This window comes from Cricetulus griseus, chromosome 3 (genome assembly GCF_003668045.3).
Source record: "Cricetulus griseus strain 17A/GY chromosome 3, alternate assembly CriGri-PICRH-1.0, whole genome shotgun sequence".
Classification (NCBI taxonomy): domain Eukaryota; kingdom Metazoa; phylum Chordata; class Mammalia; order Rodentia; family Cricetidae; genus Cricetulus; species Cricetulus griseus.
Genome location: NC_048596.1, coordinates 29,369,403 through 29,396,973, shown reverse-complemented (window position 1 = coordinate 29,396,973; position 27,571 = coordinate 29,369,403). Strand labels below are relative to the sequence as shown.

Genomic DNA, 27,571 nt, shown 5'->3' with positions numbered 1-27,571 from the left:
CTGAGCCCTACACTGCACTGACTGGAAGAAAGAGTCTGGCAGGCAGACAAGGCAAATGTGGAAAGACTCTGGAGCCTAGTAAATGCAAACAAACCAGCAAAATGCCCCCAAGACAAACAGGATAGTCCATGAACCGATATTGTCGATACCAAAGAATTATTAATTTTGTTGACCACCAAGAGTATAATGCCTATGTCATGAAATATCTAGTTTTCTAGTACATGCCACAACTGTAGTGATATAGTGGCTGACACTGATATTTGTTTTAAAATACTTTCAAATAAAAAGGGCAGACAGATGAACCAAAAATAACAAGTGATAACGATAACAAGTGAACCCGCATGTTGGGTGTAACAGATTTCCTTTCACTAGTCTCTCTACACTGAAATACATTTGAAAATTCCAGATCAAAATGAAAAGTTGCATCCCCTGGGCTACATGAAATCCTGTATTAAAAGAGCTTTGTGCAGAATTTGTTCTTATTCTACAAAATAGACTGTTTTTACTACTGTGTACTAAGATGCAGTGATACGCCTTCAAATATTCGTTTTTAATATTCTGAGTTTTAGAAGACTGAGATAGGATCATGGCACCACTGGATTTCTGGCCAACACATGGGGGACATATCTGAGTTAGTTGCTGTGGCGTGTCTGCTATTTCTGCCTTACCATCAAAACCTGAGAGCTATTCTTAGCCATGGATTGTGATTAGGTACACTGATGTCTCTGGCTGAGCCAATAAACCACAGCTCGCCAACTCTGGACTTGAAGAGCTGATTGGAAATGCAGACACGTTCACAAAACCACAACACTAGAACCAGGAACGGGAAAAATGGCCCCTAGATATAGACATACTCAATCCACATCTACCTACTTCTTTGCAGCAACTTGACCAATATAACTCTATTAAGAGTTGAACTGCACTTGGCGTGTGTCACAATTGTCAGTTTACAGTATAGAGCATTCCCTATCAACCACACTCTCAACAAGTGTTGCTGAACTCTCAATAATGAGGTATTTCCAAATATAAAATAAACAAATGAATTAATGAATTCTGAAATCTGGGTACTGCAAGTGGGTTCTGGGAAGCATTCACAAGATGTGAGGCTGGCTTCCCAGGGAGGTCCGAGGACCAGCAAGAGAGGGTACAGAGAAGTAGGAGTGCTGATAGAGTGCGATGCTTGGAATTCATTTCCCAGAGCTCAGCAAGCCTTGCACAGAGTCAGGAAAGTAACCAGTCACCTCTGTGGGGATGTCGGCTGAGTCTGGGAAGGGACAAAGTGCACACAGAAACTAAAAGGATCCAGAGCTCTCTATCATGAAGACAGCATTAAAAAATCCAGAGTGAACGCTGCAGGGCCCTTTCCGAAGCTTCACTGAGAAGATGTCTCCTTTGGCAGGAAGAGACTTAGAAAGGAAGGGATGGGACCAAAGGCAACCGGCTATTTTGGCACACAGTTCAATTTAGATAAATGATCTCAAAGTATAGTATTATATATAAGTGTGTGTGTGTGTGTGTGTGTGTGTGTGTGTGTGTGTGTGTGTGTGTGTGTTTAAAATAATAATCAAGAAATCAAGGCAGAACTTAGCCTCCTTTTTTCCTTACTGCACTAAAGAGCTTTGATGTATTAAAGAATTAAGTCTTTTCCTATTTGATGACATTCCAAAGGATTTTCTAGTTAAAAGCTCTTCTAAAGTAATGGTTATTTGAATGTGGTGCAGAGGCAGAGACACTAAGGGAGGGATATAGGGCAGGTTCAAAATTCTCTGGGATACAAGAAAAGGTAGCAGATCCACAGCCCCACGTTCTTCCCAACAACTGTCTCATACGAACTAGCAGAGGCCTGCCGGGGACAGGAGTGCGCGTGCCTGGATCTGCTGAGAGGAATGATGGGAAGACAGAGAAAGGGAAATGTGCCACAAGAAACAGCTTTCTGTCACAGTGGAGGGGAACACATATGAAGGCTTCCAGATCGGCACCAAAGAACACATTTAATAGCCTGGCAGGAAGCAAAGAACTCTACCCCCACAGAAAGCTTGCAGCACACTCACTAGACACATTCGTTCCGAACTGGGAGGGGCTGGCAAGGCTCGGGAATTCGGAGAAGGGTGTGTCTGTCTGGCCCTATAGTTTAGGGACATTCCCAGATGAAAATGATTCTGACTAAATTTTCATCTTGACCTTAGTCTAAGGTCCCCAGGGCAAGAGGCGAAACAAACAAAAAGGGAAAATGACAGGGAGGAACAATTTACCTTCGGAGAACAGTTGAAATGCATGCCAGGTACTGGGAGTGTAGTTACATACATTGTAATACACCGATACAGGTACAGCGTGCCAACTATGCAGAAAAATCTTCTGCTAATAATAGACCTAGAAAAAGGGAAAAACAGGGCAGATTCTCAGTCAAGAAGTTCCGCAGCTTCGTTTACTTAAAGTTTTCAAAGACCCAACAAAACAAACCCAGAAACCTACTCAAGAGCTTGAAACCAGAGTGGTACAAGTATCAATGGCAAAAAAAATCTAGATGGGGAGGAGCTTGAGAATACAGTCGGCTGTGCTTTATTTATTTTTTTTTAAATCATTAACTGTGCGAAAAGAATCATACTGACCTACACTGCTACATACTATAGGCTTTATGGTTCTTAAATCGGAGTTGACGTTCAATTAATGGACAAACAGATCTCACTCAGAGCAGTCTGAGCCATGTGACATTTAAATGTTCAGTGTCTCTTTGTCCAAAAGGTCAAGGTGCTAAGAATGACATGAGCATGGAAACTGTAATTGTTTCTGCTGTTCCAGGAGTCAAGCAGCAGGCATCAAGAACTCATGGGGTCAAGAGAAGAACTATGGAAGGCAGAGTCCAACCCTGCCACTGCTCCTCACTGCTTTGCTGCCTCGGACACAACATCTTTCCTCCTTTTCCTAATAAGGAAAACAGGGATAACAACTCTGGAAGTACTATCTGGAAACCCCCAATATAGAGCTACAAAATAGAAACAAGGACAAGAAACAGCCATTAGTTTATAATGAGTGGGATGAATATACGTATATATAGAATCCTATGAATTCTAGCACCAAATTTCATCTGGTTCTTGGACCTGACCTCATTAATGTACACCTAGAACCTAGAACCTTCACTTTCTCCCATTCAGCCATAAGTTAGAATCCCATCCTGTGGCTCACATCACATCTTCAGGCTTGAGGAGTTCAAGTTTTTCTTGGCCTGGGCAAATATAATTTCATAAAAAGGAAAATTTTGGAACACTGGACAGGTTTTCCTTTAGAATAGCCAACATGTGGTTGCTCTACCATTGTGAACTGTATCTATTTATGCTCGTGACAGGTATGCCAAAGAAGTGTAGAAACCAAATGAAATTTTGTCTCATTCTAATCATTGTTTTACTAAGAGGAATAAAGTGACCCACTACCTGTGATTTTATATACATACATACATACATACATACACACACACACACACATATACATATATACATACACACACATACACACACACACATATATATATACATATATATACACACACATATATGTATACACACACATATATACATATATACATACACACACACATATATATACATATATACATACAAACACACACATACACACACATATATATATACATACACACACACACATATATATATAATATATATATATATATATATATATATATATATATATATTCCCAAAACAACTTTCTACTACTCCAACAGCATATCACCAGCATACACACAGTTCATACAAGTTAGTTCCAGATTTACTAAAGATGGGTGGGTATTCTGTCTTATCTGTATTTCAAAAGCTGGCTCAGAACTGTCGTATGAGAGCTGGCTCTAACTGTTTTCTCATATTTACCTGTTCATATCTCTCCCAGTGGTAAGAATTTATCCTATAGAAAGCTGTCTCAGAGAGGTGTGTGCCTCTGGTTTCAAGTTTAATGAAAACCACAATACAAGTGAAAACTATGGTCTACAGGTATTAGTCAAGAATACCAAAAAGGAAGTGCCAGTGTGAAAAGAACAGTTTGAGATAGGGTGGTCACACTGTAATATTAAAAAGCAAAGTATTTACATTTCAAAAAATTGTATATACTTCTAATGTACAAAGGCATTCCTTTCCCAAATTCAAGAATTCCACACACTTAGAATTCTTTGTCAAAGGTTTTAAGAGATATGACTTATCTTAAAGATACAACAACAACAACAAAACAAAGAGTTTTGGAGCCCAGTCCTAACTAAACAATCCCAGAATGTAAGGCTCAAGGAACATTGAAGAAGAAGGAGCAGAAAGATTGTAAGAGCAGAGGACCAGGGAATTTGTTGTGAAATTGTGCCTCCTACAGATGTCAGAAGGTACACCCATAAAGTCTCATCTATGTGACTGCCTAAACACAAGCTGGACAAGAATGACGCCAACAGATGGGGAAGATCCTGAAGCCGCAACCCTTCATGAACTACACAAGGAACTACAGGCGACTAAGGAACGCCGGGAGCAGGAGAAACAGTCCTTCTCAGGGACAAGCATACCAACTGATTATCCAATACCAAATGGTCATCCCTGTGAACATACATACAAGTAACATTATATAGACTAGGTAGGTTGTATTTATGAACTTTGGAATACATATGTGTGTATAACAACAATTAATGGCAAAAAAGGTTATGAGTTTGAAAGAACAAGAAAGGGGGAGTACATGAAAGAATCTAGAGGGAGGGAAGGGTGAAATGATGTAATTAATAATTTCAAAATAATTGTTTTTAAAAAGAAAAAGAATCATAGAGGGAATGTCCATGGAACTTTACTAGAGACTAAGCAAATCTCGAGAAGTTAGATGTTGGATATAATTCCCCAAATCCCAGGGTGTTCATCAAATGCCCAGACACATGCCTTTCATGTTCCAAAGTCTGTTCCATCTGCTCACACTCTGCAGTGATTATCATTCCACAGACTGTATCTGCTAACAGAGAAGTAGTTTTCCACTCTTGTTTTGCACACCAGGCTCATTACTACTCCTCTGACCTCTAGAATATTGTACCTGCCAAATTTGCTTATAAGAAAATACGAGTAAAATTGTTAATATTCTATATACAGTTAAGACTTGCTGAAAAAGCATGTTGTTTCCAGTACAGGTGATTTATAAAGCTTTGTATGGGCAGAGATTGGGGTAGGTAGTTGAGCTCAGAGCCTTGGAATACAAGCAAATACTGTATCTGGGCCATGGTCCAAGGCCCCCAGTGAACTTTAGAACATCCCTGATTTTAAAAGGAACTAGGACTTAGAATCACGTGATTTAACCACCAGGCTGAAAACAGCAGTATTATAATGTTTCTGGCATTTAGTACAAAGGTTTAAAAGTCTACAGGAAAAATGGCCAAGGAAATGAATAGACTATAAAGTGCAATTAAATACTGGCAAGTGTTTTGCCTCCACAAATTGTCTCTTTCTATGAATTCATAGTGGCAGGACATCCACAACTCTTGGCTATAGAGTAGTATTTGGGCTGCCCAAAGCAGTATATTAACAGAAAAACATTATTTGGTAGTATGCTACTTGCCTCTATTGTCAACCCTCCTCCCCGAAAGGGGTTCATGTATCCCAGGTTGGTTTCAAAATCCTTGTGTAGCTAAGAGTGGCTGTCAACTCTTGGCCCTCTTTCTTCCATCATCAAAGTGCTGAGATTGTAGACAATGCCAGCACACCCACTGGTACTTGGCTCAAAATTAAATAACTCTATTCCCCAAACTCTTAAAGACCGACACATTTAAAGAAATTATAAACTGGGCAGTGGTGGCATATGTTTAATCCCAGAACTCGGGGAGGCAGAGGCAGGGAGATCTCTATGAGTTTGAGGCCAGCCTGGTCTCCAGAATGACTTCTAGGACAGTCAAGGCTACACAGAGAAACCCTGTCTCGAAAACCAAAACCAAAATGAAACAAAACAAAACAAAAAAAGAAATTATAAAATTATAGATAATGACTATTTTGACACCCAGATTTAGTGCTGTTTTATAATCTTTCCATTTGTTTATAACCCATAAACTTCATCACCTAAATCTTCCTGGAAGTTCCTGGCTTTTAGAAACAAATAGATCCATACACAAAGCAGTGAATCAAGCAACAAACTCACAACTTAAAGGCGGTAAACCAGGAAGAAGATGTACAAGGTGATGCGAGCCGTCGTGGGCAGAGCTTAAGGTTCCTGTGCACCCCAGGTCTCTGCTCGGTGATTCCAGCGTGCAATCCGTGGGAACTTACCACCAGGCCACAGCAGCACCTCATGTGCTATGCTAGCTAGCTTTACTTTTAAAGAAGACTTTTTTGGTGACCTCCATCATTTCCATAAATTTCCTGTGAAATCTGCTTCTTTGTCAGAAAAAAAAAAAAGAGAGAGAGAGAGAGGACAAGGCACTGTCTTCCTTCTTAGTGCATCAGGGAAATGGGCTAGCAATAAACAGACAGGCTACAGAACAGAGGTAAGAATGAGTATCACAATGCTTATTGTAACTTACCATTTTTCTTGATTAGAAGAGGTCAAAAGTTGCCTAAAAAAGTGGGGAGTTTTGTCAGATTTCTCCCTTATGACTTCAAGCTTTGTGCCATTTACTTTGTTTTGTTTATTTTTACTTTATATGTATGTGTGAATATACACATAAGCACTGCATGTGTGCCTGTTGCCCAGGGTGGCCAGAAGGGGGTGTCAGATCCCCTGGAACCAGAATTACAAGTGGTTGTGAGCCACCTGCTGTGGGTGCTAAGAATCAAACTCAAGTCCTCTGCATGTGCTCTCCACCATGGAACCATTTCTTCAGGCCCCATGCAGGACTATGATTCCTATTTCACAGAAGGCAAAACTCAGTCTCAAGGAGTCTAAACTGGAGTATAATTACGTAAGACAAAAGGTACTTAATCTTGTGTAAGGAATCTCATTCTGAGTACCCACATGTAAGTTAAGATTCTATTATGCTTTAGCCAGGTGGTAATGGTGCATACCTTTAATCTTAGTACTAGGGAAGGCAGAGACAGGTGGATCTCTGTGAGTTCCAGGCCAGCCTGGTCTACAAAGCAAGTTCCACGACAACCTGGGCTGTTACACAGAGAAAATCTGACTCAAAAAACAAAACAAACCATAAGCTACTTAATTCAGATTTTTCATTTCATGTTTTATGTGATATTTCCTAAGGACCAGAACTCTACAAAACATTTTGATAATTTCCTTGTAACCACAATATTTATTAAACCACTTACATATCTAACACTGTCACCAGGTTTCAAACACTCAGTGTGGTACGTCTCACTTATCTCATCACCCTTATGTCTTCTCTTAAACCTCCACTTCACCCAAATTCCCAGTGACTTTCTTTGTATCAGTCTGCTCTCAAAGTATCTCTTGTTACTCTCTATGGTCTCAGTATTTGTGGGTCTCACAAACTCAGGCTAAAATCTAATGATGACATCTTGAGGTCCAAGCCCTCAGGAATGAGGTAAGTGTTTATTTAAAAGATGGAAGAGAGCTAGCTTGCATTCTCCTACCATGTGAGGAGGACAAGACTACAATGAGTAACTAGTCCTCAGCCTCCAGAATGGAGAAATAACCTGCTGCTGGTAAGAATCTAGCTTATGGCATTTACTTACAACAGCCTGAAGATTACCCTAGACCCCACCCACAACGCCCTCCTTTGAAACCATCAGGTGGCTGGTCTGTGTAATTTTATTATACATACACTTCCACATCCTTCACCATGACCTCAAAGAGCCAAGTCTCCCTAGCCTCTGTCCACCCTTGTCTACCCCTATACCTCCCACCCTGAGAAACATCTAGACTTCTACTTTAGCACCCAAAGCTCTTTGCCCAATACCTGCAAAAACTGTCCTACTGTAGGTAGGCCCTCTGTGCCCATGACTCTCTGCCTGGACTGTTGCCATTCTGCCTTCTAGAACATACCTGCCATTTAACCTACTGTTCATATTCAGTTCAGAGTTGACCTCCTTGGAGGAAGTCCCATTGTTTCTTTTCACCCTATCCTTTTTCACTTTCTTCACAGAATTAACAATCCTTCGACAAGCCCCGTGAAAGCAAAATTCACTTGTTTCTAAAACTGGTGAGATCGCCACTGCCACTCAGCACTGAGGACCTCGCCGCCCTGCTTTGGGGCTTTGTCTCTGGCTCCCAACAGCCCATCCCCACTTCTGTCCACACACATTCACCCTGTAAGGCCTTTCGTTCATCTGCCAGAACGAATCTGCCCAGATGATCACTGTCCCTCCACCCCACATCTATCTTTTTTTGCATTCACATTTTAATTTAAAATAGTTGCTGAGATGGCTTCATCCATTCAAACAGGAGATTAGAGACTGTGAGTTCTGCCATCTTTCGCCCTTCACATCCCCATCCCCCACATAGCACTTTCCACACTCATTACAGCCTTTGGATCTCCAGGGCACCAGAAGGCAAAGCAGGGACACTCAGGGCCTTGAACTCAGGACTACTGCAGAGAACACTCAAAAGAAAGATGAGTCAAACAGATGAAAGGGCAGGACTTGCAACAATTCAAAAATGAACTCACATAGCTTTTGGGCATCTCCACAGGCAAGATGGCAGAATGAATGCAGATATTCAAGCTCTCGGCCCAGAAATGCGTCTACATATGTGCAATGCCCTCTCAACTTTTAAAATCCCACTAAAAGAAGTTCACACTTTTGTTACCTGCATTTCTGCTTAGCAATATTCCACCTCACAGGGAAAGACTTTAAAGCATTGAGGGTTTAAATAGGAGGTGAACTAAAAGATCCCCATAAAACCCAGGGCTCTAAGAGCTACACAACAGACCTATTAGAAGGGAACAAAATTCATGAGGCCACGTGGTCTGGAAAAGAACCACTGGCTTTAGCAGAACCTTTAGGTCACTATAAAGATATTGGCTTTAGTGATATATGAGGCAGAAGAGTGATGCATGCTGATACACTCTCAGAGCTGCAAACACTGTGGACTGGCCCAAGGGAAACAGACCAGCAGAAGAATCTAGTGACACCCTACAGAAGAGGTGAAACCAGTTGGAGGTACAGCAGTGACAGAGGCAGCAGGAAGGCTCAGATTTAACAGTCCAGGTATTGGGTAAAAAGCATCATCAGGCAACCCATCTTTGGGTTGAAAACAGGGAAGAACAGAGAAGCCCTTTGCTAAGAAGGATCTGTGAACAGTACCAGCCTGAGTACCAAGCACTGTGTGAGATGCTGTAAATTTATTTCTACTCAGCATCATAAGATTATTGGGATAGAAACTACTATCATTCTCATCTTGTAGGTGAGGAAACAGTTAGGTAAGTAGTTTGACCTCAGCACTCAGTAGGTGGATGTCAGACTCTAAACTGAGAGGACCATCCCATAGCCACTATCATGGCACTAGCAGGCTGCTGGGAGAAAGAACATAAAGAAACACCTGTGATAGACTGCTGAGAAGGGACTAAAGAGATTCCTGCGGCATGCTAGAATGTAGAAGGCAAAATGAATCCACTTAAAACCATAGATGCAGATAACAATGTGAACTCAAAGTTATTATTTTATCTCTGGTGAGATGAATAATTTGAGTTTTTAAAAATTTATAAAACACACACACACACTACCACCACCACCACCACCCAGATCAGATCATTTAGCTTATCTGCTCATGGGTCTGTCTGGCAGCTGAGAAGTCCAAAATCTTGGTGCCAGTCTGCTCAGTGCCTGGTAAGGGGCTCCTTGATATACTACTACTGTGTCAGAGATCATGAACCAAAGCAGAGCAAGTGGGCTAGCCTGGACCTCCCCTCTTAAAAACAGGTAGGAGCCCACCCACCTGACTCATCTAGTCCTAATTACTCCCTAAGTGCCCCACCCCCAAGGATCATTAACAAAACTTGGGAACTAAGTTCCAATGTAAATTTAGCAGGGCATATTAAAACAGCATTACTTATCATTATGAACCTGACTACACACAGTATCATTCCTTCTGTTGTCTTAGTCTTATAAATAAGATTTTAACTTGACTCTGGTGAATGACTAATACAGAATAACTTAGTCAAATTGCTGGCATTAGCGAATTTAGTAGTTATCCAGGGAAATCTCCTTTCCCTACAGTTCCTATGGCCTGGAATATGTATGTCATGGAATATAAAATGGTGAAAATCAGAAAAGGTGAGCTCAGGTTAGACCATGTGGCACTGAATCTATCATCTAGCTGCACGGGTTCATTACACACTGTTCCCAGAAAAAGAGGAGGCCAAGCAGAAAAGTACAGGAAGTTGGGGTGCAGAGGACCTGGGAAGCAGTTGGATTACAGGTTCAAAGAAGGGAAGCCAGAAAGCATCTAAGTCCTGAGCCTGGAGAGATGATGGGTCAGAATCAAAAGGAAAAAAACAAAACAGGAACCCATAAACTTGGTCAAAAAACAGAAAGTGAGACAAAAAACTCAAACAAGGTTGGCCATTCAGCTTTGATGAAGCATTAGGCCTGCAGTTGCCAGCAATGGGACCTTTATTCCAAAACGGTGGTTCTGATTTACCTAGGAGGTTACAAGACAGCATGCAGCTAGAACCAAACTACATACATCTGCTACAAGGTACAGGAAGCAGACATGACATGACAGCTGTATAGAGTTGGTAGGAATACCCTGGCATCACATTTAGATGTCTTCCAGATGAAAAGCAACACACAATGTTATTCCAAAAACACCAAACTCATCTGTTTTTATTCTATTTGTCCTTTAGGTATGGAATTAATGCTATGGTATGTGTTAAGAAAATAATTTCCAGAGGTTCCAGACTGGGATTATACTATACCAAAGAGCCTTCACTTCCCAACATATGTTCTTGTGAGATGTTGTACAAGTCAACAGATTTTCCAAGTCTCAGTTACCTTCACTGAGAGAAAAGAATAACACCATTTATTTTTTAAAGGTTTACTGAATCAATGATATTACAATTCATGTAAAATTTGTTACTCAAAAAGATCAGCTATTTAGAAACTGCTTCTTGAATAGATGACAAAGATTCTTGACATGAAAGAAAATCTGCAGAATAAAAGAAACCCCCAGTAAGCACACAATAGATTTAGCTACACGTAGCACAAAGAAAAAGGAGAAAAGAAAGAGAAGAGACTACTCTGAGCTCTTCTTTCATTTACTGATGCAAAGAACTATGGACAGCTTACCAGCCAATCAATTACTGGGAGAGGTGTCAAAAAAACATTGCAGTAACATGAGGGAACTTTGTGTTCCTGGTTTGAACATTTGAGATATTACTATGTGTGAGATGAAAAATTATCTCTATAGAACTGCTTTGTTCTCTGCTGTACCTGCAATACACCTGTCGGGGGCACTAAGGTATTTGTACTCACAGATAAGCACTAGGAGAACCTGACCTTTAAACACACAAGGTTTTTCTTTAAAGGAAGGAATGCATAATCTGTTATCATCCCAAAAGGCTGAGAGCCACAGTGGTTAATAGCCTGGTGACCTTTGTACTATTTGTGTGGCTGGAGACTACACTGGATCCTCCCCCTAGGCCACACTGTAAGCTTGTTTTTCTCAGTCAATCCATAGAACTCATCTTTATTGGTCACATCCATCTGCATTTAGTTTACTTTGTCCTCAAAGAGATTTATGTATGTTATTTTGTGCATGAGATATAGAGTTAATTATCACCAGAATATATTTTCACCAAATTGTGCTGCGCTTAAATATGCCTAAAGTAAACTACTAGGGGTCAGAAATTTGTACCAACACTGACAAATGAGTTGTGTTGAATCAAATCAGCTTCTTGCTTCCTGCAGATTGTCAGTCACTCTGCTAGCCATGGAAGTTGCAGAGACACCTGCAACTTCACTTTGAAATAATGCTTGGTAAATAACTAAACAGAGAAAGATACTGTAAGGCCAATTAGAGAAGAGCCATCTGGTCTACCACAGTGTAAGGCAAAGTGCTGATCAAGTGAACTGACCCTAGGAAATGGCTGCTCTGGAACTTGGAAAACAATCTACTGAATAGGAACCTGGAAAGAATTGTTTCACATCAAATGTTCTACATCAAGTGCTTTAAGAACTTTACTTAATCTTCACCATCAAAGACAAGAAAACAAGGGACAGTGCTCTAACTGTACCTCTGGTCATAAACTACAATGGATATTAGAGAGGAAGGACTACTTTGATAGACAGCTGATGTGAAAATAAGCACTAAGGGAACTAAACTAGGGCAAAATGAAAGACAAATGTTAGTGGACGTCCTGTTAATAACAAACAGACATAAATGATTAAATTAGCATCTGACAGAAGCAGTTGCCAATCAGCCCCAAGATCCTGTCCTCAGAAATTAAATTCTAGTCTCAAAAGAAAGGGAATACTATAATCTTAAGGTAGCAGAAATCTAGCAAATATACAAGACTCCCCAAACCACAACTTTGGTTGAAGCCTAACATATGAAATGAGGTGGTGGCGTGGCTCAGAGGTGGAGGAGGTGACTTAGCATAGGCTAGGTCCTGGGCTCAGTCACCAGCTCTACCTGCCGACTCCCCTGACCCCCTTACACATGCACAAAGCATACAAACTTTTAAAACTAAATTGAAAGTAAAGAAAGGCTCAACATACTTCTTTCTGTTCTTGCAAAGGACCTAGATTTCCGGTTTCAAGTGGTAGCCCAGAGCCACCCACAAATCCAGTTCTAGGGAATCCAACACCCTCAGGCACATATGAACACAAATGCAGGTAAATACATAAATATTAACACACAAATCTTAGAAGCAAAAACAAAACAAACAAACAAACAAAACTGGTTTTCTAAAGACATCTCTGACCACAGAATAATACTGTTGGTGATCACTAAAAATTCGTCCTCTTACTGTTATATCATCCCAGAAGAGCAACACTGGAAACTGCACTTGTGGGGACACTTTTAAACACAGATGTCTGTCTAATCATTTACCTTACCTGCTTCCTTTTCTTTGCGATCAATTTTCAAGGAACCCATTTAATGATCATTTCCAGTTATCAACAGTCCTATTGTGATCCTGCAATGTTCTTATCCCCAAACATCTCCACCAATAAGCTCTCGAGTCCACCCCATAATCTGTTTTTGTCTTTTTTCTTCAAATATTTATACTACCAAGGGGTACTACTAGTATATTCAATTCACTCCTACATAATTTGTCACTCACCCAACTGACTTACTCTGCTTTTCTTAGGTGAGTGTCTAACACCCAAACCATGACAGAAAACATAGTACAAGATATAGACTATAGGATAAAAAGGGCCAGAGAAAAAAAACACCTGGCCCCTGGCTAGACCCTAGACCTGGGCCAAGGAAAAACATCCTGACCTTGACCTGACCCCAGGACCAGGGTTTGAAATCCCAATCTCTGAGCTTGTACCAGAGTCAGGCTACAGAATCCCACCAATCCCTGAGCAGAGAGTCCCACCAATCACTGAGGTCCTGAGCATGAAATCCCACCAATCCCTGAGTTTGCCCCAGAATCAGGCTACAAAAATCCACCAATCCCAAGCCTCCCTGGAAAGCACCCCCCCACACACACACACACAAAGAAACCCTATATAAGCTCTGTACCCAGTTCGCTCTGCTGCTGCTTCTCACCCTAGGGGCAGCCACCCTCCTGGATTCTTCCTTGCCAATAAATCTCCTGAGTGAGGTTTGTTGTACAGTGTGACTTTTTCACTGGAGTGGAGTCCAGCTGTAACAACTTCCCCTGGTGCCAGAGCAAACCAGACCAAAGTAAACTGTAACACTTTCCTTGGGAAAACTTGCCCCTAGCCCAGCAGAATTGTTATACTCTGGGGGACCTGAGTAGAGCTGTAACACATCCCAGGACCTGAGCAGAGCTGTAACACTTTGCTGGAACAGAGGGGAGTGGAGCTGTAACAACTTTGCTGGGAAAAGTCTCCCATGTTGGGGGAGAGCTATGACACTTATATTGGGGAAACCTTTCCCTGGAGCAGGACTGTAAGCTGACACCTTTATGGTGACTTTTATGGTCAACTCCAGCTCCCAACTGCCAGGATCCCTTTCCATCTGAGCTGCAATGCTTACGTAAACTACTAGACTTTCTTCCAAAGAAGATATATCCAAGAACAGTTGTGAGTACCGCTGAATTAGTGGAATATCCCTCTCTTTAAATAACATATAGAAATCAGGACTCCATGGGCAGATCCAAGGCTTTGTGTGAGAAATGTACTATTACAGAAATCAGTTTTGTTCACTATGGCAATGGGTGTCACAGACAATTCTCTGGATTCAACTCTTGCTATCCTGTTATCTACACAACAGCCATATCATTTTTAAACCTTGTTCATATTTATTTATTTGTGTGTGTGTGTGTGTGTGTGTGTAGGTCATAGGACAACTTGTGGGAGTTGGTTCTCCCCTTCTACTATACGAATTCTGAGCTCCAAACTCCAGTTTTCAGGCTTGGTAGTAAGTGCCCTAACTGAGCATTTTGCTGACCCCCTACCTAATTCTTCCACAAGTGTGTTTGTATCATTACACGTCAGTGGTTTACCACACTTGACATGAAATCCACACTCTATTGGCTCCATTTGAGACCCTGTCTGCGCCTCACTGGACTCTTACATCACAGATCTCTCCAGCTCACTGGGCCATTACAAACACTTTGGGGCCCAACTAAGCCAGAGAAATAAACCCACCCTCAAACACTTGCTATGTCTCCTATCTGGAAAGTTCTCAGATAAGTCTTTCATTTGACTCAAGTGTCTGCTGAACTGCTATCTCATCCGTGGCCTTTCATAATTACCCAATCTGAAAATATCACCTCTGCCCTAGTTCCAACACTCCCAATCCCTTATGCTGACTCACTGTCTCTATCTCCCTTAGACTAGCTGATGTCACATCCTCAGCTGTTTACAGACGGCCTAATCACTTCACTCTTCTCACTGCAGCATTCCCCAAGGTCTAGCAAGGCTGGCATATAGTAGGATCCTCCGTGAACTCAAGTTGAATGAGTGGATGGATTTTAAATGTGCCAGGCTCTGTCACACACATTAGGGTACAAGTGGGAGGGATGAACATGGCATCATTTTTCTCCTCTAAGGAAAATTTAAACAAAACAAAACAAAAAAACCAGCACTGGAGGAGACACATGTAGAGAACTGAGAGAATGGAAAGTGCTATGAGCTTAAGGTGTTTGCAGAGAACTGGAATAGCTGCAGGAAAAACAGGGCGGAGTTAAACTCCATATGAAGAGCCCCAAGCTTCAAAGCTAAGAAGTTGTATCTTCATCTGATTCCACAGTGTGAATCCCTGATTAGAAATGAAAGGAGGAGCCAGCGGTGGTAGTGCACCCCTTTGATCCCAGTACTCAGAGGAGGCAGAGGCAGGTGGATCTCTGTGAGTTCAAGGACTCTCTGGTCTACAGAGTGAGTTCCAGGACAGGCTCCAAAGCTACACAGAGAAACCCTGTCAGCAACAACAACAACAAGAGAAATGAAAGGAGACATGCCTAGATACAGAATTAGAATTGACCTAACTCACTATTTAGACAACACCAACTGAGTTGTTCTATGTTTCTAGAAAATGCCACTGGCCAGAGAAGAGGGAAAACAAGTTAGAAAACACAGTTCACAAATCTGGCTTGGGTCCAGGAGAGTCTGAGGCATACTGATCACCACAATTGGTCTTATGCTCCCCCTAATAAGGAAACCTGACTTGGAAACCTAGGTGCTGCCTTCTCTGTCAAGGGTCAATGTCCTGACAGGGTAGGGCCACAGGAACCATGCAGGGGTGCCACCGTGTTAGCTGAGAGCAACACAGAAGCCACACTCAGCTCTATCAGTCTGCAAGCTCCAAATACTCTTTATGGTGAAAACAAGGGGTACGTGGTTGGCAGTGAAGTCTGACACAAAGGCAGAGATTTCCTGGGGATTTTTCCTAGTCAGTGGGTTGAAAGTCCAATTCTAAATGAGGAGAAAACATTATTTACAATTTTAAAAACACAAAAAAGTTCAGAACCTACTTTCACAGTCAAGGACAACTGTGTGCAACATAAGACAGAACTGAACATGACAAATTCAGAACAAAGGTGTTCAGAACCCTAAAAGTCTGGCTAAAGGACTGACTCATTGGTGGCTGATGTTGCCCAAAATTCCAGTGGTCTGTCTCACCTCTCAATTAGTGCATCATCCTCGACATCATCACCTCTTCTCTCGTCAGAAAGTACAAAGGAAGAAGGGATAACAGGATGGATGTCAGGATTCTTAAAGTCAGAATGATTGGGGGTGGGGTGGAACTTGGGCTTTGATTCTAAGGAGTGGAAAAATGGTTAAAGGGAAACCATTTGGCTAGTGGATGCTGGAGAGAGGGGGCCAAACTCATAAGAGTGGAACACCAAAACAAGGAAAGTTAGGGAGGGAAAGTACCCCCATAACAAGATCTTTTCAAAATGGTACATAAATAAAACTGTCCCACAGCAACAGTCAATTAGCTAGAAATGGGGGTGTGTGTGTAGGTGTGTGTTAGGGTGTGTGTCTGCAGAATAGTACAAAAGGTTTAGTCTTCATGATGAGAGCCAGGGATGGTATTCATCAGTGTACACTTCTTACTCTATCAGTTTGTACCATCTACCCTCTTCCATACCTGTAGTGCCACATACACTGGGAGAGGTGACGGACAGTAGAGGGGGAGGGGGGTGCTTAGGACAACAGTCAACTTCCAAAGGTGGAAACTAGACTGAGGACCTTAAGGGATCCTTAGCTGCTTGCATTCAAGTCAAAATTACCTGACTAATCCAATCCCATCACAGCGACTTACCCAGCAATGCTAGGGCCAATTTAAGTTTTCTAGGACAACAGAAACCATGACCGAGACATTATTTTCTTCTGTGAGAGGAGCTAGGCTCCCTAGTTGAAAAAGTTCATTTAAGCCACCTAGCACATAAAGCCACAGCTGGGGCTAGAACCCAGGCCGCCTCCTCCAGCACTGAATTAGCTTTGCAGACAGCATTCCAACTGGTTTATTGCTGTTGAACAATTTAAATAAATAAAGTACTACAGTGGTGGCAGTAAGTACCAGAAGGACACCAACTTAAAAAATGTAACGAGAAACAGATTTGGGGGAAATTCCCTGGTAGCAAAATAAAAGAAATTAGTCCCATGGTTAAGAAACTTCCTCAGAATAAGACTGAAATCATAAAATATCTCTATTCTGCAGGAAGTCTGACTTACCGAGTTATATTCCAAGGCTATAAATTTGCCTGTGTGTGCAAATTTTGATGGAAAGCCAGAAAGTGACCTCACAAAAACAAAATAAACTGTAAGGGAAACAAAACAAAACAAAAACCCTAGGAAGCTTAATGTGAGCTGTCCTTCCCTCTGTAAAGGAAAAGCGTGGGAAATGTTTTCAGTGGGCTTTTAGGGAGAAAAGGTGAAGAGTCAAAATGTTCCTAAGTGGAAAGTGGGACTACAGTTGTCAGTCGAGAGGGTGTATGCAAGGAATCCCAAACATCACTATTTCTGAAGCTGATTCCTCTCAGAGCCAAGGCAACAACATTGTTCTTTTCTTCAACTACACAGCAGGGCCCACCAGTTCCATTTCAAATTCTACTTCAGTTATAAAACTGTCAAACCAGCCAATTGTCAAATTACCCAAGTAAACTTTACCAGAGTGAAGGCTGTCTCCCTGGTGAGGTCAGCCGGAACCCTTCCCTTTCTACCTGTGGAAGTCTGACTTTATGATCTGGGAAAGGGTTTAATCCAACACCAGGAAAACACTCAGAGACAAATTCAACAGAAATGCTCCACCTGCATTTTTGTTATCTTGATGGAAGATGGTTTACTATCCAGCCATTCTTCGGCTCAGGCAACTCAGTCTACCAGAGAGAAACTCAAACAGCTGCTGGTTCCATCATCAGAAGCTGCCCAGAGTGACAGCTCTAGGTCCATGGGAAGCAGCCTCAGTGCTGGCCTTAGTCTCAGGCATGGCCCTGCTCACTGTGTAGATTTGGTTATGGTGCCTCAGGGGCGACAGCAGCAAGCTTGGGCTGTGGCCAGGGTAGTGGTACCTCCTACTGGTGCACTCAAGTCCAGTGGGTAGGGAGAAATGGTCATTCCCAACTGCACACAGGGAAGTCACAAGTATGTTCCACTCAGAAAAACACAGACACCAAGAACAAGGGAAATTGATCAAAACCAAGGAAAGATGTTTATCAAAGTAAAGATGTTTATCAAAGTAAATAGCTCACTTTTGAAAATCCCTGCTGGGATTAGAGATTGGGAAATGAGACTCGCTTTGGATTCGACTAAAACTCCATATAGACTTACTGAGAAACTCAAAGACAGCCACCCACTGTTTTACGTGCCACATATTCCATAAGATGGAATCATACCGGTCCCACCACATTCTACCTGCTTAAATTAATGAGGTATCACTTTCCCCCAGCCAAAGTCATTATAGAACAGCTGTCTGAACTCTACATGTCAAAATCTGTGAATATATACTGATAAGGTTCCAGGTCTGGCTGGGATTTGGGGAGGAGAACAATCCTCCTACCCACAGCACCTAGGCCAACTGCCAACAATTCGCCTTAACAAATAACCAACCAATATATCCCCCCCACCACCACCACTCCCAGTTACTCAATAGCCTTCCCTCTCTGAAAATGTCTGTTTGCTTTCTTATTACCTGAAAACAGACCACCGTCACTCAGTCTTAATTCTGGAGGAATCTTGTATCAAACGGGCAACAAACACAATATTCTCTCAAATCTGCAGGAGCTTCAGTCAGTCCCATGGGGATGTGAGGCTTCAAAACTAACTAGTATGCTTTGATTTCAACACTTGGGTATATTTTATTTCCAAACAACGACTAGATAGACAGAAAAATGATGCAAACCCATCATCACTGGATCTTAAGACTATGTGTACTCTACTTACTTGTATTTTAAGAGCAGCCACTGAATTAACCAGAGTCCTACAAGGATCATGCCGTTAATTTCGCAAATAGAAAAGGCCCACTGCACCCGGTTAAAATGGTCAAAAAACGTGTCCGGTAGTGGAGGCTGCACCTCCTTAGGAGGTACTCGTTCATGGACGACCGAGATCATCACTGTAGTGAGAACAAAACAGGAAAGTGCATAAAGAAAGGCCAGAAGAGTCTTGCCCCACTCCATGGGGTACTGAGAGCGCTCTGGTTCTGGCATGGGAATCTTGATCATCTCTTTCCTATACCCATTTGGCATTCCATTGGGTTTCATCTTGATGCTGAAGCTGCCGCCATCAGGGTTGGGAATGTCGACGCCAACGCTGAGGTGCCCATTGGCGTGGCCGTTCTTGTGCGCTTCCATATGGTGCTCCATCTTCAGGGTCTCGATCATGTCTAAGAGCCGCTGCCCGTTGTCAGATGAGACTCGGCACAGTGGGGGTTTTGTGAAATCCTCTTGGGTTAGATTGATCAAGTCCCGGCCTGTGAAATGTTCTAGAGGCTCACAGTATTCAGGCATAGCATTCTCCAGCAGCCAGTCTGCCACCTTCTTGGGTGACCAATAAACCACTTCCTTCATGGTACTGGCAGACAATACGCAGTACCCCCAACTTGCTCTCAGACGTCAGCAGTCACTGTTCGTACAGGGCAGGACACTATCCCTCCTTGGCCGGTTCATCTTGTTGGATCTCATGAGCCGAGACTCAGTTGGCAAGATGGTCAGGGCAGTTTAAAACACTCCGTGTAGTGGTGTCCGAACGTTAATTCGCCTCATTTCTGAATAGAATCTTCCTTCTGTGGGAGGAAAAGAGAAGGTCAGACTCATGGGACTTCTACATCGGTTTCTTCAAAATGCAAAGAGGCTCGTCGTCGGGGTGTGTAATGAAAGTGGGAGGCAGTCATCAGCAAACGGTTTAAATGTGTTAGTTTCAAGCATTGCCAATTCCCTGGTTGTAAGGCTTCCGTGACAGATCATTAAATTGGATCTGAGAATGTGTAAGGTCAGGGACAGCAGTGGATGGATCTCCCAGGGAGACTTATCAAGAAGAACTCAACAGCGTCTGGACCCTGCTCAGTGGGCGCCATTGATTCTCTCTGTACCCCACACACTTTCAGGACATAATATGACAGAATCTGGCAAACTTGTTTAACCCATCAATCTCTCTGGTGAGGAATGCTGAAAATGAACACAATATGTGACATCTGAGGTATCACAGAAGAAGATCACAGAAATGCTGATCTTAAGATCATCTGGTCCAATAATTTTCCAAGCTTTTCTGCCCCCCACTAGTTTGTTTTGTCTAAACATGTGTGAACCCTAACATAGAAAAGGGTACCACTGTGGCTGACTGGGTTGACACACACAGACAGAGCCCAGGATCCTCGGACCCTTGATACTTCTTTCTAGATCCCCACTTCCGCAGATCCCCATGATTTGAAAAAAGAGGACTTGATCAGCCTCTTATCTATAAAAGAGGAATGAGTCCTATAAAAGTCAAAGGACTTGCCCACAGTTGAATGTATAGAGGGGATGTAAGTCCAGTGTATGTGTACATTAAAATACTTAACCAGTAGTGTAACAAAGGCTTTAGGGAGGACCCTAATGGAAGGATGCACACATATGTAACAGATGCAAGCACAATTCTTGACTGATGCACAGCATTGCAGGAAAAAAGTGGGAAGACACAAACAAGCTAGAACACACTTGATGATTCTGAGTGTATTCCCATTTTTCTGCCAGACTTCAATTTACTTTTATAACAACCATAAAAAAAAAAAAACTCAAAGCAGAAGACCCAACTTCATATGAAAGCAACAACTATGAAACCTGACTTTGGTCCCAGCATCTCTCCTGCTTGCCCTGCTGTCTGGGCTTCAGCTTGTTCATCTTTAAAATGGATACAGTAACAATAAAAATATTTCCTTCATAGGGTTGTTGTTATCAATGACTGTGTCTATATATGAAAGTGGATGACACAGCCAAGCTCTGTAAGTAGTGATTTTTCTGAGGAGTTTCTTGGTGCACGTCTTTTTTTATCCTTTTTCAAATTGTCAATCATATTCGAAGGCCTCTGTCCACCTTATCTCCCACTAACAACAAACCCCACCAGCTGAATTTCTTTCTGAAATGATTATTGTTGTGTTAACGATAGAAGACTTTCTTTCCACAGACCTAAGAGTTTAAAAGCTGGAAATTATGAGTGACACCATTTCCCTAAGAATGTGTTCATGGAATAGTATCTGGTAAAGTGTCTAGTACTTGAAAAGGATAGTTCTTCCACCAAGTACACTCAGTGCACACTATCATCTTCCCACTGTGCACATATTAGGATGTTAAACACTTGAAGCATTCCCAAATAGAGAAAACGCTTACCGGAAATTCTCAAATTGACTTCCTTAAGTTTACCTACTCTCCCTGACCCATTTCCTTTCCAAATAGTCTCACACTGAACCCTCAATTTGACTCTAGATTGAGAACAGACAGCACGTGTCTTCCCAATTTCCAATTTCTTATAGTACCAACAGCAGAACCAACCCTATGGACACAACCAAGTCCCTCCTAAGTACTGTGGGTGCTGTATACCGTCCCTGCCACTCTCTCTCTCCTACTTAAGCACTTGCAGACTCCCAGGAGCAGCTGAGTGCCTTGCAAAGTCAGCTACTGCAAGCAGCCACAGATTTCATGTCCCCAAGGCTCAAAAGTCACTCAGTCAATAACTGGTCAATGACTTCACAACATCCCGAGCATTGTGCCGTCTGTTTAATGGAAAATAAGCCCAATGATGTCACTAATATTAAAATGTCTTTTAAACTACCTTGAACAATCAAGGAAATTACGATCATTTTTCAGAGAGAAAGTCCATGTGACTTCTGCATACTCATAACCGTTGCAGAGGAACCCCAACTGCAGTGTGATGGGGATGTCTGCACATATGTTTCTCTTATTGGTTGATGAATCAAACACTGTGGCCAATAGGGCAGCACAATAGTCGGGTCTAGGAGATGAGAAGGATTCTGAGAAATGTAGGCAGAGGGAGTTGAGATGTAGGACGCCAGAGGAGTAAGAGGTCCCGGGACCTTTCTCCATGTGGTAAGGTAAGACCACATGGAAATACATAGGTTAGCAGTTATGGGTTAGAAATTAAGTCAGAGCTAGCCAATAAGAAGCCCTAGACATTGGCCAACAGTTTCATAATTAATACAGAATTAGTGTGTTCCTTTGGGACTGATGCAGCTGTGAGACCAGGCTGGCAGGAAAGAGCACGGCCTAGAGTGCCAAAGGCATGCATGCCAAACAAGAGTCCTTGCACAGACTGTAAAAGACAGAGGGTCTGTTTCTCAGGCACGAGACCCAAGGCCTCTCCTCGAACACTCCCCAGCAGATCTAGGGTAACTGTCTGTGAAACTCTCAATATCTGCAAGAGAATGCTAAAGAAAAAAATCTCCATTTCATGCTGAGGCCCAAGGGGAAAGGACACTGGCTTTCCCCTAAGTTCCTCAACCCCCAATTCTTGCCCATTACAGGAAGCGTGCCAGCGTCGGAAACTCTCAGAACCACAGACTACATCAAGGCCAAGACATTTATCAGACATTTATCAATACTCTCTGATAGAGAAATAGACAAACCATTTCTTACCAGGAGTTAACAAACTTCAAAACAGAAACAAGTCAAATTAAATTGTGGGAGACAATTTAATACAGAGCCAGACATCTATCTGGCATGGCAAGCTCTTCAAGCATCAACTAAATAGAGGAACAGGAATCCTGCAAAGTCAAGTCCATCAAATCGTTGGAACACTCCAAAGTGTGCTACAAGGTAGGCCAGCATCCTCCATTCTGTAGCCAATGGGACTACAAAACCATTCCCTCTTGAACACGAATCCTGAACTTTCCCTAACCTGGAATCCCTTCTTCTCCTTGATCTTCTACACCCACAGGCCTTTCTACAGCCACCAAGTCCCTTCCTCACTAATATCTGTGACACACAACAGAATCTAACCATCCGGTGTGTTTATGTAGGAGACCATTCAGATGATGCTCTGGAGGAGAAGCATGTCAGGCAGCCAACACTGGTGCCTTAGTGAAGTCCTTTACCTGTTCCTAGGCTGTTTTGACTGAAAAACAAACCTAATAACTACCTCACCCACCTTCGCACAGGCTACAACCATCCTGAGAACACAGCCACATTAAAGGAGTAAAAGCCACATGTTTCTCAATTAAGCATGTTATTCTATAAATAGCATCCTACCATCTTTTCCAGTGGCCACCTGGGCCCGCAGTGACACTTCACACATGTTTTTGGGAGCTGTCACTTCCAGATAGAATTTCCAATGTCCTATCACTCTAACCCAGGGCTAAAGACAGTTTTCTAACCTTATGAGAAAACAAACCTTTATTTTTAAGCAAGCCTGGAAACAAACACTTGTGCTGTTTTCCTGCAGCCGATGCTGAAGTTAGGCAACTGGGAAAAGTCATTTCTGTGGAAGTGACCTAACAGACAAAGGTTTAGCTTTTCAATGGTCAATGCTAGCAACAGTGTTCAGAGAAAACGGAGTCTGGCTATAGATGCAGAAGAGAGAAAGTCATTGTTCCCCTGGCCTCTGTCAACTCAGTGGAGATTGAGTGAAGCATTTCCACATGGAGACAGGCAAAATGTCTTCACAGCGGGACCTAGAAGGCAGGTCAGCTTAGTTAACAGCCATCATCCTCCAGAAAAAGTTAGGCTGAACTCATACACTGCCCAGCTTATTGGACTTATTGTACAAAAAAGGGAAGAAATACAAGACAAATGAAAACGATATAAACATTTCCTCCTGAAATATTCCAGAATTTGAGAGCAAGAGAGAAGGTATGGGAACTCTCATTCATCTCTACTTCTTAGAGACGATGTAGAATCAGATTTTGATTTGTTTAAAATTTTATTCATAGGGAAGAACTTGGCTCTACAGCCAAGGAGCTTTGCAGGGCACACCTGTTGCAGAACAGTCAATAGCCTTGAGCATGGAGGATGGGGTCTGAAAGTGCTCAGCAGTGGGGCACTCTATTACTTAAGGACAGACCAGCAGCACGTGTTCACTACAGGACCCAAGTCCAGAAGGACTTTCTATTTGATCTTAACCAAGTGAAAAATAATTATACAAAACTCAACTGGGCTCAGATTCTTAAAATAGATTTTAGTCTTTAATATTATAAAAGCCTTTCAATGATATGCCACACCACCATACAATAAATATTATAGTTAATTATGAAAGCCAGACCTTCAAGGAAGAAAATATGAGCTAACACAATCATTCTGGAAATGTGAAAACGATTCAACCAGGCAAAACCCACCAAATAAATCTTTCAGGACTATTTGCTTATACATCTTCAAAGGAAGCTATTGCATGGCTTTGTCACCCAGAAAAGCCTAGAAATAAAACAGACTTGTGCTAATAAACACCTAACAGAATTAAGAGGGATACAAGGGTTTTAAAAACTAAGGCATTGCCGAGCAGTGGTGGCACACATCTTTAATCCCAGCACTCCTGAGGCAGAGGCAGGAGGATCTCTGTGAGTTTGAGACCAGCCTGATCTGCAAGAGCTAGTTCCAGGACAGGGTCCAAAGCTACACAGAGAAACCCTGCCTTGAGAAAACAACAACAACAACAAAAAAAAAAACAAACAAAAAACCAACACTTAAAGCATTATGCCAGCAATCCCAGTACTCAGGAGTCCGAGGCAGGAGGATGGTGAGCCTGGGACCAGCCTGGGCTACACAGCAAGACCATGTCTCATAAATCTTAACAAAAACACAGCATCTCCCCCAAAAGACTAGAATTAGGAATTGATTACAAAATGAAATCCAAGTCAATAATTTGTATCACTTTACTATGAAACAAATTGACATTTTCCAAAGGCTTCAAGTTTAGATAAAGGTTTTGGAATCTACTAGAACTTTCCATAAATGTCAACAATAACCTAATTGACCTCTGCAGTCAATGAAATGTTTAATTCTCCAGAAACTCAATTTGGATATCCGCTGAATGTTTTCCCAAAGCAACTCTAATAGGATGTAGCTCTTTGTATTTAGCACTTGAAGAGTTAATTTAAGTAAGAATTTATAAAATTATACACGAAAGGTCAGAGTAACAATGTCAGTGAAAGAGCTACATATTCATTTCTACAATTTGGGGACTTTAGAAGATTCCTTCGGCCGCAATAACCTGGCCTTTATTTTCAATTGCTAGTACATGCAGTGCTCACAAGTCCACAATCCAGCTTTGGCTCACAAATCATCCCTTATGAGCAGCTCCTCCAGCTAAGTGTATGCTGACCTACTTTGGGGAGCTCTGAGGAGGACCTTTTAAAAACACACCTCTGCCTTCTGGTCTACTCAGCTGCTAAGACACTGGCTCTGAGAAGTTCTGCATTTAGTGACATCTTTCGGGCTCCACTTGATCTTGTTTATTTAATTGTGTTTAATACTCAGATTTCCCACCATCTGTAGACGATTCTTTCGCCAATGGCTGTCCCATGGTTTAGCTAACGGTCTCCCTTGTTCACTCCACGCCCACAAATGTTTGGACTACAATGAGTTGTAGCAACCTTCAATGTACGGGGTGGGGGAGTGACTTTTGGTTGGCAAAATTAATAGTAATATAATGACAAGAAAGCAGCCGTGCCAGCTGTGTACTATGAACCATGGTTCTGTCTATTTCAGAGAACCCCATCACCAGCAAAGCCACCCCAACCCAGACATTTCATGATAGGGTGTCCCTCTAAATATCCAGTAATCAGAGATTCCAAAGTATCATTTATTACAACAAAACTTAGAAATAACTTAAAAATTTATTACACAACAAATGATTAAGTCCCCACTAAAGATCGTAGCACATTTCTATATTTACAGTGATACTACAACTTTATGAAGAGAACATCAGCTATGAAATAGTGCCAATTTTGTTAATACGAATGTATGATAAATATCATGGGATAAACGTCAAGGCATTATTTATTAACTTCCTGCTGTCCTGGAGTAACAGAATTATAAAGTAATGATTTGCTTTTTCTTTCCCAGTATTTTAAAATCTCTCTGATAAGCACATTTTATTCTTATCTGGAAGAGGGAAAAAAAACTATTGTTATTCTTCTAGGTATAATGCTTTAAAATATGAAGGCTGCACTGCAAGGCTGAGAACGTACTTCCTATACCAGCTTGCTTTAGAAATATAAAATGGGCTTGATGACATAACTAGAATCTATAATCAGAACCCCAAATCCTACATTAAGAAACAGTCCTTAGAAATGAGCCAATTTACCAGCAACGATAAAACTGAAGCCTAACCCTAGGAGCATGACAAAACTACAGGTTCAGATAGCCCCCACTGTCCCACAACGAAAACGAGCCAGAATTATAACTACGTACTGCAAGTTTCCGCAGCATCAGCCCACTCAGGTGAAGCTACAAAATGGAAAGGACCTCTTAGAAATTCTTCCCTGGTTGTTATAATGGGGAAACCTTGCCCAGCTCTCTGAAAACGCATCACTATTGTTTCCCTGGGGATTTGATTCTTGTAACTCACTTAAAACTGAAGACAATCTATTCCCACATAACCAACCAGCTGCCTCTGCTCAGAACCAGCAGGGCTCCTGTCCTGTTTGCCTGTTAATCTGTCATTCTTAGATCTGGACTCACTCTAGTGGCACTGGACAATGTCAGAGCATAGCCAATGTTTCAAATTCCAGCAAGTCTCATATGAGCAGATGTTTACAGTGCTAATGTCATCCAGCCAGAAGAGCTTCTCCTTCCCAACACACCTCATTCTGTGCCTTCCCATTCTTTTTAAAAACCAAGAGCTCAAATCCCTATATACCATGCTTATTAACTGGACTATAAAGATATGCATAGCTCTGAATCTGTCAGAAAAGTAAAATGGTAAAAACCCAACTGATTAGGCTTGTTTTTTAAAACCCCAGGGAGCTGGGAATATAGGAGTGGTGCATTCCCAGTAGTAGAGTGCTTGCCCGGTATGTGTGAGGCCCTAAGTTCAGTTCCCAGCACCACTGTAAACAAAACCAAAAGGCTTCAGTACAGATTCTACGGCAGATATTTGCATGCTCCAAGTAGCATGTTGGAGGAAAGCAGTTGTAAGAAGTAAATGTCACAAATCTGGGAAGGCTGGAACTTGGAAGAAACAGTAAACAGCTGTTTAGAGGAGAAAGTACCGACCAGCCACGCATGTGATGCCAAGGGCCCCTGAGATGCAGCTTTCCTGAGGTCTAAGGGTGGGCTTTTTTCACGATGCAGCTACATCTGAGAAGTCTCTGCTCCTGCAAGTAACCTCTGACCCAGACTCTGGTTGTAACCTCAATAAAAACCCACTGGTTCACCAACCTGGACTCTGCTGTAATCACTACTTTAGTCTGTCACTGGCTCCCTTTTTGGAGTGAGCATGCTCTGTGCTAGTGTGTGTGCATGCATGCATGCCTGAGTGCTTTTTATATTCTGCAGAAAGGTTTCTCACATGACACTGCTTGAGAAAATACAAAAAGAAAAAAAGATAAAAAAAATATCCTTTTAAAATGTATAAATAATCATAG

The 27,571-nt window shown here is 42.0% G+C and overlaps 1 protein-coding gene across 12 annotated transcripts in view; it reads right to left on the bottom strand.

Annotated features, from left to right (window-relative positions):
* Window positions 1-27,571, bottom strand: part of Sgms1 (sphingomyelin synthase 1) — a 257,862-nt gene that overhangs the window by 19,165 nt on the left and 211,126 nt on the right. For all 12 annotated transcript variants that reach the window (XM_035441887.1, XM_027406400.2, XM_027406402.2 and 9 more), the window contains 2 exons: window positions 18,946-19,786; window positions 2,253-2,370 (listed from right to left, as the gene is read on the bottom strand). In XM_035441887.1, coding sequence (XP_035297778.1) covers window positions 2,253-2,370; window positions 18,946-19,571 — 744 coding nt within the window. In that variant the 5' untranslated portion in view covers window positions 19,572-19,786. The remainder of the gene's footprint in view (window positions 1-2,252; window positions 2,371-18,945; window positions 19,787-27,571) is intronic.